At 38.4% G+C, this 16,745-nt stretch overlaps 1 protein-coding gene across 8 annotated transcripts in view; it reads right to left on the bottom strand.

Moving 5' to 3' along the window:
- Window positions 1-565: 565 nt before the first annotated feature.
- LOC140731787 (RIMS-binding protein 2-like) overlaps window positions 566-16,745 on the bottom strand; it is a 311,475-nt gene continuing 295,295 nt past the window's right edge. For 6 of the 8 annotated variants that reach the window (XM_073053584.1, XM_073053582.1, XM_073053583.1 and 3 more), the window contains 4 exons: window positions 16,535-16,638; window positions 13,409-13,480; window positions 9,195-9,329; window positions 566-2,475 (listed from right to left, as the gene is read on the bottom strand). In XM_073053584.1, coding sequence (XP_072909685.1) covers window positions 2,293-2,475; window positions 9,195-9,329; window positions 13,409-13,480; window positions 16,535-16,638 — 494 coding nt within the window. In that variant the 3' untranslated portion in view covers window positions 566-2,292. Of the gene's footprint in view, window positions 2,476-8,049; window positions 8,099-9,194; window positions 9,330-13,408; window positions 13,481-16,534; window positions 16,639-16,745 lie in introns of all 8 variants that reach the window. The other 2 variants (XM_073053585.1, XM_073053586.1) reach the window with 2 other exon arrangements.

Here is a 16,745-nt window from a genome sequence, read left to right as displayed (position 1 = left end):
GTAGTCCTGAGCTGAGAAGTAAGTCACAGGCAGTTAGGTCAAGGAAGATAAATAAATGACAGAATAGGACAGACATGCTGTCAAAGTTCCCTTCCAGGTTCGAGGTATTTGCTTTGCTTAGTGCATCCTGCTGTTGAACATTGATCAGACACACAACTACCTGTCCCATTTAAACTGATTAAATAAATTCTACTGCTCAACAGAGGCAAATCCAAGCAGTATCAACTGGTACAGTGTTGTTCTATTCACATTGCTGTAGCTACTTCCTACTGTTTCCAATCCTATGTTGCCAGCATTCTTGTATTTGCTGTTCCTCTTGAAATCTCATCACTTACCTATTACCACTTCCTGTTGTCACATTTCCACTCCTGTTATCCTTCCACATGATCTTGCAGCAGTTATGTTTGGACTGCTTGTGGTGTCAACCCAGTACCTCATGCTTCCCTTGGCCTTGGCTCATTGTTCCAGAGTTTTCTACAGTTTGTCTGTCTGTGCTCCTGTCTATCCTCATTATCCCTGCCTAATAAAAGCCTCTGAAATTTAAAATAATTCATTATACAAGGCATTTTCTGTGAAAATAGACTTTATTTCAGTAAAAACATTTCTATGTAGAAATAAAGAAATAGGTTTGACTGTAAGGGCTAGGGATCTGCTCACCATACCACTCCATGCAGAGTAGTTGGATACAGTCCCAACGATACATGCAAAACAAGAAGTAGAACTATTTACAAATGTCGAAATCAATCATATAAACTCTTTTTTTTACAAAACATTTTGATTGTATATTATAAAGCCACGTGCTAGAATTCAAACATGATGGCTTATCTTTAACATATGAAAATAAGTTCTATTTTATGTCTGACAGCTGGTCAGGAGCCTGGAACACAAAGCAGGAGTGCTGCCAACTCAGGGTGTAGGCTGAATACTGGCAGGGTATTGCAATTGGCAAGTGAATTTTATTCTCACATTTTGTAATTCATTGAGATGTCTTTCTTGAATAAGGCAGAGGATAACCTTCTGGTTACCCATGCATAGGCAGAGGTGGATCAGAGATGGATAGTTTCCTCAAAAGTTGTCATCTACCAGCTTTACACCCAGCTGATTACTTAGAAATCTCTGCAATGCTCATAGAATTTCAGCATCTGGTATCAGATGAAGAATACCAAGGTTCCATTTTACTTTTCCATCTCATTATATAGAGGAATCTTTTAGTGTGTTTTCTTTAGTGACAAAGCAAACATTAGAAGTGGGGTCCAGATTATAAACTCTACTTGTTCCATTCTGGCTTTGGTAAATAAGAGCAATGCAAGAAAAACCCTACTGATAAAAGGTGATGAATTTACCACTGCATGAAATTCAGAGAGATACTAAGTAGCAAGACTTGTCTGGTAACCAACACGAGTTTACCACTCAAGTACATTCTTCTTGTCACTGTTAACACAACTAGTCAGCCGGGCCCTGGTACATCACTGTTTATGTGCTCAAGATTCCACAGCCTGCCTGACTTTGAATTATATGAAACTGAGAGATTTATACCACTTCAAAGCGTAAACAATGCTGCTACATAGTTACTTGGGGAAAAAAACAATTTTCTGGGTTGATAACCTGTCACAGCTATATTAATGCATGAATGTAATTTGTCACTTGTCTTTTAACAGTTACAGATGAGATAATGTGTATATTTCCAGCAGGCTACATAATTCTTGGATTGCAGTTATTACAGTCTGGTGAAAGGCATTCTCTTTATCAGTAGATGTGATTACTGCTCAGTAAGAACTAAGTGTGTTGACCAAGATATCAGTGAATTACAATATTAATAATTGTGAAATGAATAAAAGATGGAGGTTTCTCCATTGTTCGCAGCAGAAAATATTCTGCATTTTAGAATACAATCTCTCTTCAAAGGTTGAGATTTGAGATTTTGAGATCTCAATCTGTTGAGATTTTGTGCATATCCAAAGCCTACCACCTTCCAGGTGAGATTCATCCTGATTTACTGGTCTCAAGTGAATTTGCCATTTACTGAAAGTTGGGTGGAAATAGCAAACTCTTTTTGCTGGATCCAGGTGTGACCTGTTTCTTTTGGTGGACTCCATTTGGGAAACACTCATTCAATTTATCTCAGATTGGATATATTCTTCCAGTGGATTGGATCCTCCTTGCTATTTTGATTGTATTCCTTAATCCTTTTTGGTGAATCTCTAGTTATTCTCTTCAAGATTCTAGATGAGTTATTCAAAGTTTACTGAATCTCGACTGGCAGCTTCTCTTTTTTGATGGATTTGAAGAGAGTTATTCTCTTTTACTTGATCCCAGTCTTTTGAATAGTTTCTTTCCTTTTGAAAAAAAGCCCTTTTTCTTCTTGCTATTTGAATTCTCATTGCATCCGTGATTATCCAAACACCCTGCTGTAATAGTGGATTGAATGTTCATTGGTACAACAGGATTTGAAACTTCTGCCTCATCCAAGTTTAGCTGATGGGAGGAAATTAGAACAAAAGTCATTGATATAGTACAGGAAAGAACATACTGTAGAACCATTTCAATGAGTTCAGATCAAATGTCAGTAAAACAATGGTGTGCATGAATGCACCAATGCTAACATATAGCATGTCACACCACTTGTTAAATGTTCAAACTCTGCAAATCTTACCAGTCACTGTCATGTCATCCACGACTGTTCTTTCAAAGTTTCATTTTTCTCAAAGAATAGCTAATTGGCATTTCACGGGTTTTTAATCACACTTCTCAGAATAACAAAGGGTTTCTTAATCAAAAATTAATTCTTACCTTAGCAAACATTGCACTAGATCAAATACAGCAATATTCTATGCAAAGCAAAGAGATTCCTGAATAATTGACCTGCATATGATAGCAGAGGATCTCCACACTTCCTCAAACTGAACCTGGCATTATTACTAAGCAACATACACAAAATGCTGGAGCAATTCATCAGGTCAGGCAGCATCTATGGAGGAAAGAGAACAGTTGAAGTTTCAGGCCAAGACCCTTCATCAGAATCCTCCAGTATTTTGTGTGTGTTGCTCAAGATTTTTAGCAACTGCAGTCTCATGTTTGTCCTGACATGTAGTTGAATCATATGAACATTAGCACAAGTAGTACAGAAATTGGCAATTTTCATAGCTGAGCACACTTCATATACAGGAATAAGAGCCCATGGTATTATAGGAAAGGTACTAACATGGACAGAAGATTAGCTGACTGGCAGGAGGCAAAGGGTGGGAATAAAGGAGGACTCTTCTGGTTGGCAGTCAGTGACTAGTGGTGTTCCACAGGAGTTGGTTTTGGGACTGCTGCCATTCACATTATATGTTAATGATCTGGCTGATGGAATTGATGGCTTTGTGGTCAAGTTTGCAGAGCGTACAAAGATAGATGGAGGGACAGGCAGTGTTGAGGAAGCAGGCAGTCTGCAGAAAGACTTGAACAGATAAGGAAAATGGGCAAAGTGGCAGATGAATACAGTGTAGGGAAGTGGATGGCCATGCACTTTGGTAGAAGGAATAAAGGGGTAGGCTATTTTCTAAATGGGGAGCAAATTCAGAAATTGGAGGTAGAAAGGGACTCAAGAGACCTAGAGCAGGATTCCCTGAAGGTTATCTTGCAGGTTGAGCCGGTAGTAAAGAAACCAAATGCAATGTAAACATTCATTTCAAAAGGATGAGAGTATAAAAGCACGGAGTGCATGTTGAGGCTTTTTAAGACACTTATCAGGCCACATTTAGAGTATTACGACCAGATTTTTGGGCCCCTTATCTAAGAAATTATGTGCTGGCTTTGGAGAAGATCCAGATGAGGTTCATGAGAATGATCCTAGGCATTAAAAGGTTAATGTATGAAAAGCTTTTGATGGCTCTGGAAATGTGCTTGCTGGAGTTTAATAGAATGAGTGGGAACTCACTGAAATATATCAAATATTGAAAGTCCTAGTTAGAGTGGGTGTTTCCAATGGTGGGGGTATCTAAGACCAGAGGGTACAGCCTCAGAATAGAATAATGTTCTTTTAGAACAGAGCTGAAGAGGAATTTCTTTAACCAGAGGCTGGTGAATCTGTGGAATCCGTTGCTACAAATGGCTGTGGAGGTCAAGTCATTGCGTATATTTAAGTTGGAGGTCGATAGGTTCTTGATTAGTAAGGGCATCACAGGTTACATGGAAAAGGCAGGAAAATGAGGCTGAGGGGGATAATAAATCAGTTATGATCAAATGGTGGAATAGACTCAATAGGCTGAATAGGATAATTCTGCCCCTATGTCTATAGTTGCCATAAATTAAGATAGGAATATGCAAATAAGCCTTGGAAAACACCTATGGCATATTTAGATTCCATTTTATTCTATTGCACTAAATATTTTATTTATGAAAATTTACCTAAATATAAGCATTTTTTACATTTATCTCTGTAGTGTGAAGGTATCTCACTCTTGAATGGGGCTTCATGTATCTTCCTCCTTAATCACACCCAGTGTGCTGGTGTCTGTCTTTACCTCCCTGTTACTGTGAAATGAGAACTGCTTTGTATCAATCTCTCAATGTCATTTACACATTTGTGACATATGCATCTGAGCAAACAAAAAAATAATCCATTGACATGAACTCACGTTTTAAAGCTGCTATTACTGAAGAAATAGACCCTTGGGATTGTATCACTTTGATGTACTGGATAAAACTGAGCAGCACATTATTTACTGATCATGCCCTTTTTTCTGATTCTTACCTGCAGCTCACTTGTCATGGTTTAAGGGCAAACAATGGGCCAAACTTGCAGGAAGGCACAGTAGAGTATTAGGCACAAATGCCATATTTTGATAAGAGATGACCACATAACCCTAATGTGAGAGCTGTTTGCTATTGTGTTCAACAAAAGCATGACATTATAAACAGCACAAATACTCCTGAAGGAAGATGATAGCGATTTCACCAATCGACTGACTGACAAAATACACTCCAGACGATGAGATTACATCTCAATATTGAGCTAACCACTTCATTAACATAAATATATGCAACTTCACAAGTTGATAAGAGGTGAACCAGATACTGTCCAGTAAAACTCCATTAGTTCAGCACTCTTTGAATTTTGTGGTGCTGAATTGGCAAATTTCCTGCTCTAATGAATATTGCTTCTATTAATAGCCCAGTACACTTGCAACTCTGCTTTTTAAGAGGATGTACAAAAATGTAATAAATGTTTCAGTGAACTGTGTCTGTTTAAAGCAAGTGTGAGAAAATGATCTATTTGAGATGAAAGGCAGAATGGGAAATTACATCAGGTGGTTTTAAAGGGCATGTGGGTATAAGTGGAAAACCAAACCTGATGAGCTGGGTGCTGATCCATTCAGAATTTCCAAAACAATTGGATAACATATTCTTGGAGTTCAACTGTAGTTATTTGTGCTCTTCCTAATAGGAAAGCAGATACCATTGTGCATTCTATGATGCATTTTTTTCTTTTCAATAGATCTGAGAAACCTTTTAGAATTAAATACTTGACTTTTTTCCCATAATTATGATTAAACATGCATGATCCTGAAGCACAGACTACAGTTTATCCAATAGATTGACAACTGTGGGTCAGAGTAATCACTTAACAGTATTTATTATTCAAAAGCTCAAGGCTGAATATTGTTAAGCAATGGTGGTAGGAGCATGCTAAGCAAACAAGGAAGCATGAGCTAGTAAAATCAACTTCTAATTTTTATCAGCTGGAAATATCTACTATAAGCAACATAAAAACACCTTGGCTATCAGACCTTCCAAGACTTGTGCTCTACCTTTTGTCACAGTGTAACTAGCTCACCTTCAGCCGACAGCACCTTTCCTATATCTCTGGATGACTCACTGGTAAAGGGGTAAACTTAATAAATTATGTCTAAATGCCAAGTATGTGCACAGCTATATCTATGCACCATTAGGAAGATGAAGTTGAAAGTATTAATTAATTTGAATTAAGAATTTGTTCTCCTAATCAACACTAATGGATAATCCAGCTCTGCTTGTCTACTAAGCTACACATTGGAAGTAACACAAGGATTAATATTCATTTAAAAAGTTTGACTCACTAACAGTAATCATGAACTGTTAGATTGCCCTGAAAATTCATTGGCATCACTAATATCCTGTAACAAATTAGATCTGCTATCCTTACCTGATCTAGCCTATAGGTGATTCTAGTTATATCAAAGGGATTGATTCTTTACTGTCTCCTCAATTTATGGACAAATAAGAATGGACAATAAAGATTGACATAGTCAGCTATATCTACATTGCAAGAATAAAAGTGAATACAGAGAATTAGTTATTGGAGATGGAAATTCAGGTAAACCTAATTTAAGGGCAAATCCTGTTGTAGTTAAATCAAGCGTGGTGATATAGCAAGCACATCTACTATGCTATTAGTTATATAACATCACTATAGGTGAGTGCACCCATGAAGACCTACATTTACAAACTGTGCAAAGGACAAAGCTAGAAGAGCATGCTAATAGGCAAACCTGCCGTGTGTCACCTGTAATCTGCTGACAATTATATTCTGATTTATTTTTCTGTGAACTGCAAATGGAATCAAAATCTTTTTGTTCATTCCCCATAATTTGAAATTTAATTTGTTTTCAGTTTTGTAACTGGCAACACTCTGATCTTGGACAGCCTTGTGCCTTCGGGGGCCTTTGCACCTCATATAAATATCAGGCATTTGTTGAGCAACACCATCACTTAACTTTTCTCTGGCAGTGGGAGATGATATATTGTGGTATATGATATAACAATTATGATATTGCTGGGAGTAGGGAAGTGAACTTCTGCCAATTTGAAATAGAGTCTGTTGCATAATTCTTACATGTTCAACCATAGCTCAGCTATTCCAGGAATTTAAATATATCACTGAAACCTTGGGAATCTAGCACATCCATTCACCCTGGCAACCTAATTACATCTCCAGGATTTACACTGTTCCTGAACTGTCAGCTATGCCTGCAAATATCACCTCTTGGCAATTAAGTACACCATTGCACCAGATAGGTGTTTAACTGCATTTCTGTACATCTCTATTGATTGTGCCTTCTTTAGTTTTTAACCAAATATTCATTAGGAGATATTTTTATCTACTTAAGAAAGCTGTAAGTAATATTACCCAATCAGGGAAAAACTTCCTTCAGCTCACTGGCATCCATCTCGCCCAGAGTTTACATAACTAAAATAGAAATGAGAAGTAGGATGGGAGACTAGGGCATATCACAGTTGAGGTATGGAGTTCAAAGGTCATGGAGTTATGTTGCAGCTTTATAAAACTCTGATTAGTCTGCACCTGGAGAATTGCATTCTCTTCTACGAGTCCCATTATAGAAAAAGTATGGAGGCTTTGGAGAGGGTGCAGAATAGATCCCCCAGGATACTGCCTGGATTTGAGGGCATGTGCTATAAGGAGATATTGGACAAACTTGGGTTGTTTTCTCTGGACTAGCAGAGGCTGAGGTGAGGGAGTTTATAAGAGCCATAGAGTTGATATCTTTCTTCCATCTTTGAAATTTCTAATACTAGAGCGCATGCATTTAAGGTCAGAGGGCATAAGTTCAAGAGAGAGATATGTGCCAAGTATTTTTTAGATAAAGAGAGCAGTGGATTCTTGGAATGCACTGACAAGGGTGGTAGTGGAGGCAAATATAACAGCGGCTTTAGATAGGTACATGAACGTGCAGGGAATGGAGGAATAGAGACATTGTGCAGGTAGAAGGGATTAGTTTAGTTTGACACAACATCATGGGCTGAAGAGCCTGTTCCTGTGCTGCAATGTTGCATATATTCTATAGTGGATGGTCACTGTCCCCCAATTGCGTGTTTATGTTACGAAATGTTGATATCACAATCATAAAGGAGCACAACTGCTTTAATATTTATGTGTATTTTCTAAGATACAGTTTGCATCCTGTAACTCTGTCCTTTGCACTGATGTGCTGCCTGCAGAAATGCATATCCATCCAGTGTGCATACTGCAATGCAAATGACAGTTTTTGACTCAGTAACACGCACTTACAAGCCTTCTGGCCGCTAATTACCGCTTGAAATGAACAGTCTTCCTCTGTTGCCATGGAAAAAGGTAGAGAAAAAGAATTATAATAAAAGAAAGCTCAACAACTGATACAAGAGAGAGTAAATGAAAAATGAAAACAAAGATTTGAATAGTAACAAGCTGTTCTAATCAGCCTCAAACAGGTATGCAGCTCAGCAAAACACAGTTTACTGTCTGCTACAATGCACTACACACCTGCAGTACGTGAATATTAATGGTAAGGTTCAATTTCTAGGGTTCTTTATACTAAACCCTTTAAAAATACAGATTTATAATTAGGAATTATTTAAATGACAAATAAAAGGAAAGGTATATCCTATACTGTATATCTATTACATAATAGAATGGAGTATGATAATAAGGTTCCAAAGACAAAGCATTTGTGGGCATCAATGTTGGAATAAAATTATACTTGACTTAATGTAATAAGGACAACTAAAACAAAGAAAGTTAACTCACTCTTAGAATCAGATAAGAGGGGAAGAAAAACTTTCAACGAAAATGTCACGAGTAAAAAAGGTCCAAAGACAGTTGTTAATGTAAGGAAAATATTCAACTAGGATATAATTAGATTATGTTTGAAAACCCATGGTTAGATTACAAAGATTAATAATTTCAATTAAATGATATTCACAACATACAAAAATGGAGTAAAAAGCTACACACACTTAATCGTCAATGAAGTCCCACACAATCCCTAACTAAACCTTTCAGACAGCTAGTTCTCCTTCCTCCCTTGATATATATTTTCCTATCCCTTCATTTATCTGCTGTCCATCACAGCATGAACTTTCTTTTTCACATTTTCCTTTTTCCTCTAATTGCATTTTCACATCCCTTCAAGTAATTCCCAACATAATCTTTGCCTCTCTCTGGCTGCTCCTTTTCACTTGCCCAATACTTCCACTCTTTCTCTCACTCTCTCTCTCTCTCAAACTTTTCAACAACCTTTTTGTCATTAAACCTGCTTCCCTTGGAAAGTACCCTAGTCGCAACTTCCTGTGCAATATCTGCAAGGTTGATTTAAATATTATACGTACAATCCAGTATTTCACAACAGAAGTATGTAATGCATTTTAGACAATAGAGGATCTCTTTGTCTCACCTGTTTTTCCTTGTGAACGGCAGTCTGAGGAAGCCTTGGCACAGCATCACCAACACCTGTTCCCACTGCCTCCTCTGTACTGATCATCTCCAGGAAGTTGGATGGGGCTAGCCCATATATTCCATTCAAATTGCCCTAATGTTAAAAACACAGAAACCTGTTGTACTTTGTTCCGCCAACTAAATCACTACATGACTGTATAATGAAAATTGTAAATGATCGCAGCTGTGAACTTAAGGATTAAAATTTTAAAAATCCAATGTTGGTACAAACCATCTGCTAACAATACTCAATTCTACTTCAATTTTTGTTGCTTACTTAATCTTTTAAGTTTCACAATGTTGTGACCTCAAGAGTTTTGTAAGGTTTGTTTAGGTATATTACTCTACTGATGGATTAATAAATTGAAATACAAGATGTAGTGGTTCTTGTAATTTGGGACATATCTCTATGCAGCCAATGAAGCCAACCATAAATGGTGAAAGAAGACAAAATTATTGATATTTTAGAGAATGTTCGTTTTGAAGATAGGTCTTTTTGACCATTTACTTGAAGTAAACATTAGGATCCTAATTTGTCAAGAACATTCCCCATTGATAAGACCAGGAGTACTTTGTGGTTAGTCTCAATTACTTCTTATTCATATATATTACTGAATTTTCCAATTAATATGGTATCCTGAACCACAAAGGTATGAAAGTTTTTTAACAAGAAAATAGGTATTGATATTGAAATAGGTATTGAGAATTGGTATTCTGCTGGTAACAGTGAGTGATAGTGGCATTGCCATAAGTTTGTTAATGTGAGAGGAACTGAGGAAAAGAACATCATAAAAGAATGGCATGAAATTAGTAGAAAGATGTGACATAGGAAGGGAAGATGCTGAATCCTCGTGGGTTGAGTTAGGAAATTGCAAGGGTAAAAGGACCCCAATGGCAGTTATATACAGGCCTCCCAACAGAAGCTGGTATGTGGACCACAGAGTACAACAGGAAATAGAAAAGGCAAATTGAAAGGGCAAAGTTATGATAGTGATGGGAGATTTCAACATGAAGGTCAACTGGGAAAATCAGATTGGTAATAGATCTCAAAAGATTAAGTTAGGTGAATGCCTACACAATGGCTTTTTAGAGCAGTTTCTCGTTGAGCCTACCAGCTATGCTGGACTGGGTATTATATGTAATGAAGCAGAGGTGTTTAGGGGGCTTAAAGTAAAAGGAGGCAGTGATCACAATATGATTGAGTTCAACTTAAAATTTGATAGGGAGAACATAAAGTCTGATGCAGCAGTATTTCAGTGGAGTAAAGGAAATTAGTGGCATGAAAGAGTTGTTGGCCAAAATAAATTGGAAGGATCTTTCGTCAGGGATGACAGCAGAACAGCAATGGTGTAAGTTTTGGAGAAAAGGATAGATGTATTCCAAAAACAAAGAAATACTTAAATGACAAAATAGCAACCATGGCTGACAAGGAAAATCAAAGCTAATGTAAAAGCAAATGCAAAAACAATAATTAGTGGTAAGACAGAGGATAGGGAAGCTTTTAAAAACTTTCAGAGAGCAACTAAAAGAAACATTAGGAGGGAAAAGATGAAATATGAAAGCAAGCTAGCAAACAGTATCAAAGTGGATAGAAAATGCTTTTTCAAGTATGTGAAAAATAAAAGAGAGATGAGAGTGGATATAGGACCGCTAGAAAATGAGGCTGGAGAAATAATAACAGTGTACAAGTAGATGGCAGATGAACTAATTGAGTATTATACATCAGCCTTCACTGTGGAAGGCACTGTGTGAAGCAGTATGCCAGATGTTGAAGGGAGCGAGAGAAGAGGAGTGAGTGTAATTACTATTACAAGGGAGAAGGTGCTCAGAAAGCTGAAAGGCCCAAGGGTACATAAGTCACACAGACCAGGTGAACTGCACCCTAGGGTTCTGAAAGAAATAGTGGTAGATTGTTGAGGCATTAGTAATGATCTTTCAAAAGTCACTGGATCTTGCATAGTGTCAGAGGACTGGAAAATTGCAAATGTCACTCCACACTTTAAGAAAGGGGGAAGGCAGCAGAAAGGAATTATAGACCAATTAGCCTGACCTCAGTGGCTGGAAGATGTTGGAGTCAATTGTTAAGGATGAGGTTATGGAGTACTTTGTGACACAGGACAAGATGGGGCAAAGTCAGCAAGTTTTCCTTAAGGGAAAGTCTTGCCTGACGAACCAGCTGGAAGTCTTTGAGATTACAAGTAGGGGATGCAGTGGATATTGTATATTTGGACTTTCAGAAAGCCTTTAACAAGGTGCCACACATGAAGCTGCTTACCAAGTTAAGAGCCCATGGTATTATAGGAAAGTTACTGACATGGTGAGAGCATTGGCTGATTGGTAGAGGGGAGCGAGTGGGAATAAAAGGATCCTTTTCTGGTTGGCTGTCATTGTCTAGTGGCATTCCACAAGGGTCAGTGCTGGAACACTTCTTTTTATGCTGTACATCAATGATTTAGATAATGGAATAGATAACTTTGTTGTCAAGTTTGCAGATGATACGAAGATTAGTGGTGGGGCAGGTAGTGTTGAGGAAACAGGTAGGCTGGAGAAGGATTTAAACAGATTAGGAGAATGGGCAAGAAAGGGGCAAATGAATTACAATGTTGGAAAATGCATGGTCATGCACTTTGAGAGAAGAAATAAATGTGCAGACTATTTTCTAAATGGGGTGAAAATCCAAAAATCTGAGATGTAAAGGGACTTGGGAGCCCTTGTACAGAACATCCTAAAGGTTAACTTGCAGTTAGACTCAAGGCAAATGCAATGTCAGCATTCATTTCAAGAGGTCAAAAATACAAGAGCAGGGATGTGATATCCTGGGCTCATCTAAGAAAAGATGTCCTGGCATTGGAGAGGGTTCAGAGGAGGTTCACAAGGATGATTCCAGGAATGAAAGAGTTATCATATGAGGAACGTTTGATGGTTCTGGGTCTGCACTCACTGGAATTTAGAAAGATGAAAGGGTGAATCTTATTGAAACCTTTTGAAAGTTGAAAGGCCTAAACAGAGTAAATGTGGAAATGATGTTTCCCATAGGGGGTGCGTCTAGGACAAGAGGGCACAGCTTCAGGATAGGGGGCATCCATTTAATACAGAGATGCAGAGAAATTTCTTTAACCAGAGGGTGGTGAATTTGTGGAATCTATTACCACAGGCAGTTGTGGAGGCCAGGTCATTGGGTGTATTTAAGGAATTAGATATATTTCTAATGGCTAAAGTGTAGAAGTGGGGAGAAAGCAGGAACAGGGTATTGAATCTGGATGATCATCCTAGCTCACACTGAATGGCAAAGCAAGCTTGAAAGGCCAAATGGCTTACTCCTATTACTTTTTTCTACACACTTTTCTGTGCAATAGTCCTTCAATGCACTGACATCTGCATAGTCACCGCTGCCCAATCTCCATTCCGGCCCTACATTCCCATCAGTCTTTGACACTGACTTCCCTGTTCTTCACGGAAGCACAATGCCCCAATGACCACGATAATCAAATTCTACCCCACCATTATCGCCTATTAGGCAGAGGGATCCTTAATAGGATTCCTCATCCATTTCTCTGAATTTGGCCCAACTCACATTGCCGAAAAGGCATACACATCAATACCTGTCACTCCAACTCAGGTCAGCTTCACAGCTATCTTTTCCCATCTCTTCCTTCCTCTCCCCCCCCTCACACCACTCTCTTGCTCCTTCTCTGTTTCTCTCAGTCTCCATCACCCACCCCCTCCGATAACCTCCGATCCTTCATTTAATCTGTGTGAGCCTTCTTAACCACCATTTTTTGTACTTCCCTCTCCAACTCATTTACCTTTATTCCTTGCTCCCCACCCCTACACAAACTAGAACACTGGCCTCAGATCCTCTCCACTATCTCCAATCACAACATTTTGACAACCCTTATTATGCCACATTGCACCACAAAGCACAGCTCTGCGGCACTTCTGCCTCCTGCCACAACAGACATCTGATTCTTCTTTTTTCATAGTGTAAGGTACCCAAGTCTCTCCACCCATCCACTGGCATATTCATCTGTCTTCGACGTGGCTTAGTTAATTACAAATCCTACAGTGATTGTTAGCATCCCACTGCAACACCAATCTAGTGTACCCATTCAAATATACAGGAATTTTTTAGGTCAGAGTTTTTTTTTGACGAGCACACTTTGAGAAACTCACATAATAGAAACCGTCTTCGTCCATGTCCCCGTAAACAGTAATGATATCACCAGCACTGAAAGTCAACTCAGCCTGTCACAAAAGAAAGGGAAAGGTTAAATTGAAGATTTGGTCATTTCTTGGTCTAGCTTCTATATTGTTGGCCCACATGTTTGTAAGTGATAATAGATTAAGTTGGTGTCAATGTACAAAACATTCCCTGTAGATATCTATTCACCAACTTTGCACAAAATACTAAATGCTATTCTACCATTCAGTCTACATTGTTGACAAAAATAGGCTGGAAGCTAATTGATTAACCAACCTTCAATCATAAAGGACAAGAAGTGTATCAGAATCAGGGTTAATATCATTGGCATGTCGTGCTGCTGCGTTCCACCAGCATTTTGTTTGTGTCATGACATTTGTTGTTTTGTGACAGCAGTACACTGCAGTGGCAACCTTACAGTTTCTTTAGCATTCATCTGTTTTTTTTTTCCAAGACCGAGTTGCTGATTTGACACCAACTCAGCACATATGGAAAGCACGCAAAGAGCTGGGTGAATTTGAACCCAGGACCATCTGCTTCAAAGTTCAGTGCAGATTCCACTGCACCACTGGCCAGAATATACAGTACATTAAAAACATTAAATTAAATAAGTAGTGTGTAAAGAGAAAAAAAGTAGAGGTCTAGTGTTTATGGGTTCAATATCCATTCAGAATTCTGATGGCAGAGGGGAACAAGCTGATCCTGAATCATTGTGTGCCTTCAGGCTTCTGCACCTACTCCCTGATGGCAGCAATGAGAAGAGGGCATGTCCTGGGCAATGAGGATCCTTAATAATGGACGCTGCCTTTTGAGGCATCACTCATTGAAGATGTCCTGGATGCCGGGGAAGCTAGTGCCCATGATGGAGCTGACTGAATTTACAACTTTCTGCAGCTTATTTTGATCCTGTGTAGTGTCACCCCATCCCAAACAGTGATGCAGCCAGTTAGAATGCTCTCCACTGTAGAAAGTTGTATCTTTGGTTTAATGAAATATAAACGCTGTCGTGCCTGTATCGCTATGTTGGGCCCCGGATAGATCCACAGAGATGTTGACCCCCCAGGAACTTGAAATTGCTCACACTTTCCACTTCTGATCCCTTGATAAGGACTGGTGTGTGTTCCCTCATCTTACCCTTTCTGAAGTTCGCAATCAATCTTCTGGTCTTACTGACGTTGAGTGTAAGGCTTTTGTTGCAATAGCACTTAACCAGCTGATCTATCATGTTCACTTTATACTATTGGGATTAAGATGGTCTCAAATGTTTTATGTAAGGCATGTGTACAGTCAGCTATATCTTCCTCAAAAGTATCAGCTATTGTGTTCTCGTTTTAGTGTTCAAAGTTGAGACTGAGATGTTGAGAATCTATAGTTCCCTGATGATTACTCCTGAGAATCCTGGCCTTTAAGCTTGCAATTAATTTAGGGAGGATTATATGTGTTTTGTAGCACCAATGAGTTGAATATTAGCTGTAACATGAGGCCATGTCAAACAGATTGTGAAAAATTATATTGACAAATTAATTTAAAGAGGTCATGACTCTGGGACAGCAATGGTAGCGGCAAAGTATCACTGATAAATGAGGGACAGGAAGATATTCATCTGATGGCAGCTTTCTAGGAGGGTGTTGACAGTGAGGGCAGGGTGAGGGACAGTAAGGAAATAGGAATAGAATTGCTTGGAGAAAAGCCAGACTCAAGTTTTCAAATTGAACCAAATTATAATTTAGGATTAGAGATTTTGTGTCACCCTGGTGCACAAAAAGGAGATTATTTACATGGATGATGTGTTTTGAATAATATTTTCTGACCTAATTCACAAATAAAGATTGAAAGTGTTCAGAATGCATTTTAAATATCAAGCAGAGGCTAAATGTAATAAACTCAGTGAAAACACTGCTGAGTACAGTTAATGGGATGGATAAACTAATCAGTTCACCAGTAATGGAAGAAAGAAATCCACTCATTATGTTGGCATCTTCCAGTGCAGTTTGAAGTGGGAGTACTCAGCAGATGCATTACACCTAGTTCACTGATACAGTATAGAAATTGGTTTAAGAGACACCTCTTTTGAATCAAATACATCTTGTGCTTTTAGCTGACTGTATTCTGCTCCTAACATCAAGTTCACTGTTCTGATTCACATTTCCATTCATATACATGCTATTTTCAGCAGCAGCAAATTGTTACTTTCTATCGACTTCATGATTTTATCAAAAGAACTGCTGAAACTCACTATGCCTCACAGTATCAGCACAAAAGCTGCAACTTTCTGTCAAGTGCCTCATTTTCTTCTTTCTTCGTGGGTTTGTTATCTTGTCCCTTGTGGAAGAGTGAAAAAATGCAAAGGAGAGGGAGTGGATTAAAGACCCACCAACACACATAGGTCAGCAACTGTTGTAGAGGAGGTTACCCAGAAGATAGGTGGAAGATATGTTTTCTTTTCAGTACAAAATGAAGGGGAAAGATGTCTGCAGATAGCCAGTGTTGGAATTAGAAGAATCTGTTTGTGGTGAGCAGAGTGATTTTCAATATTGTGAAATTTCCAAAACTAAATCAAATCCTTCTCTTTTGTCTTCTATGTTTTTGAGAAATTCAAGAGAAATTTTGGTGCAGAAACAGTTCCATTTCTGCAAAATAAATAAATAGGTGTGCAATTTAGGCAACAGTGTCAACAGGATGTTTTATGATGGTGAGGAGATATTTGAGATGATTTGCACCCAAATTCTCTGGTCGTTTGTAACCAGGAATTGCAAGTGAACATGTGGTCTCCCTTGAATAGCCAAATCTCCAACAGAAAAGTCACCAAACTGGAGTTAATAGATTAAATCAGACCAGAGCCGATACTGATGCATAGTTATTTTATTACAAGTTTGCTTTCTTTCCTATGTATATTAAATGTTGTGTAGAATACTCCCAATGGATGAGTTGAACAATATTGCCATCTTCTATGTCCCAGAAACAACTAAATCTGTTCCTTCAGGGATAAAGTTTAGGGACATGAGCAAACAAGGCCACTTATGTTTGCATGATCTTAATATAATAAAATGTCTATCCCTTGATTAAAGAACAACAAGAGCTTAGAAGATGTTTATCACCTCAATATCCACATTAGGTGAGCTTTCCCTGGGATCATAATCAAAAACAGCCATCATTCTCTTCATAGGCAAGTTCTGTAGTGCACTGCTGGATCGATTCCATTCTGTAATAAAAAGTGTGTTTAGTGTTGATTAACATCCATACAGTAGATCAAATAAATGAATCAACTACAGTTAGTAAACAAAAGAATGTTAAATAAGGGGAACAAGA

This window comes from Hemitrygon akajei, chromosome 8 (assembly GCF_048418815.1).
Source record: "Hemitrygon akajei chromosome 8, sHemAka1.3, whole genome shotgun sequence".
Taxonomy (NCBI): domain Eukaryota; kingdom Metazoa; phylum Chordata; class Chondrichthyes; order Myliobatiformes; family Dasyatidae; genus Hemitrygon; species Hemitrygon akajei.
The sequence above is the reverse complement of the archived record's forward strand: the minus strand, read 5'-3'. Positions and strand labels throughout refer to the sequence as shown.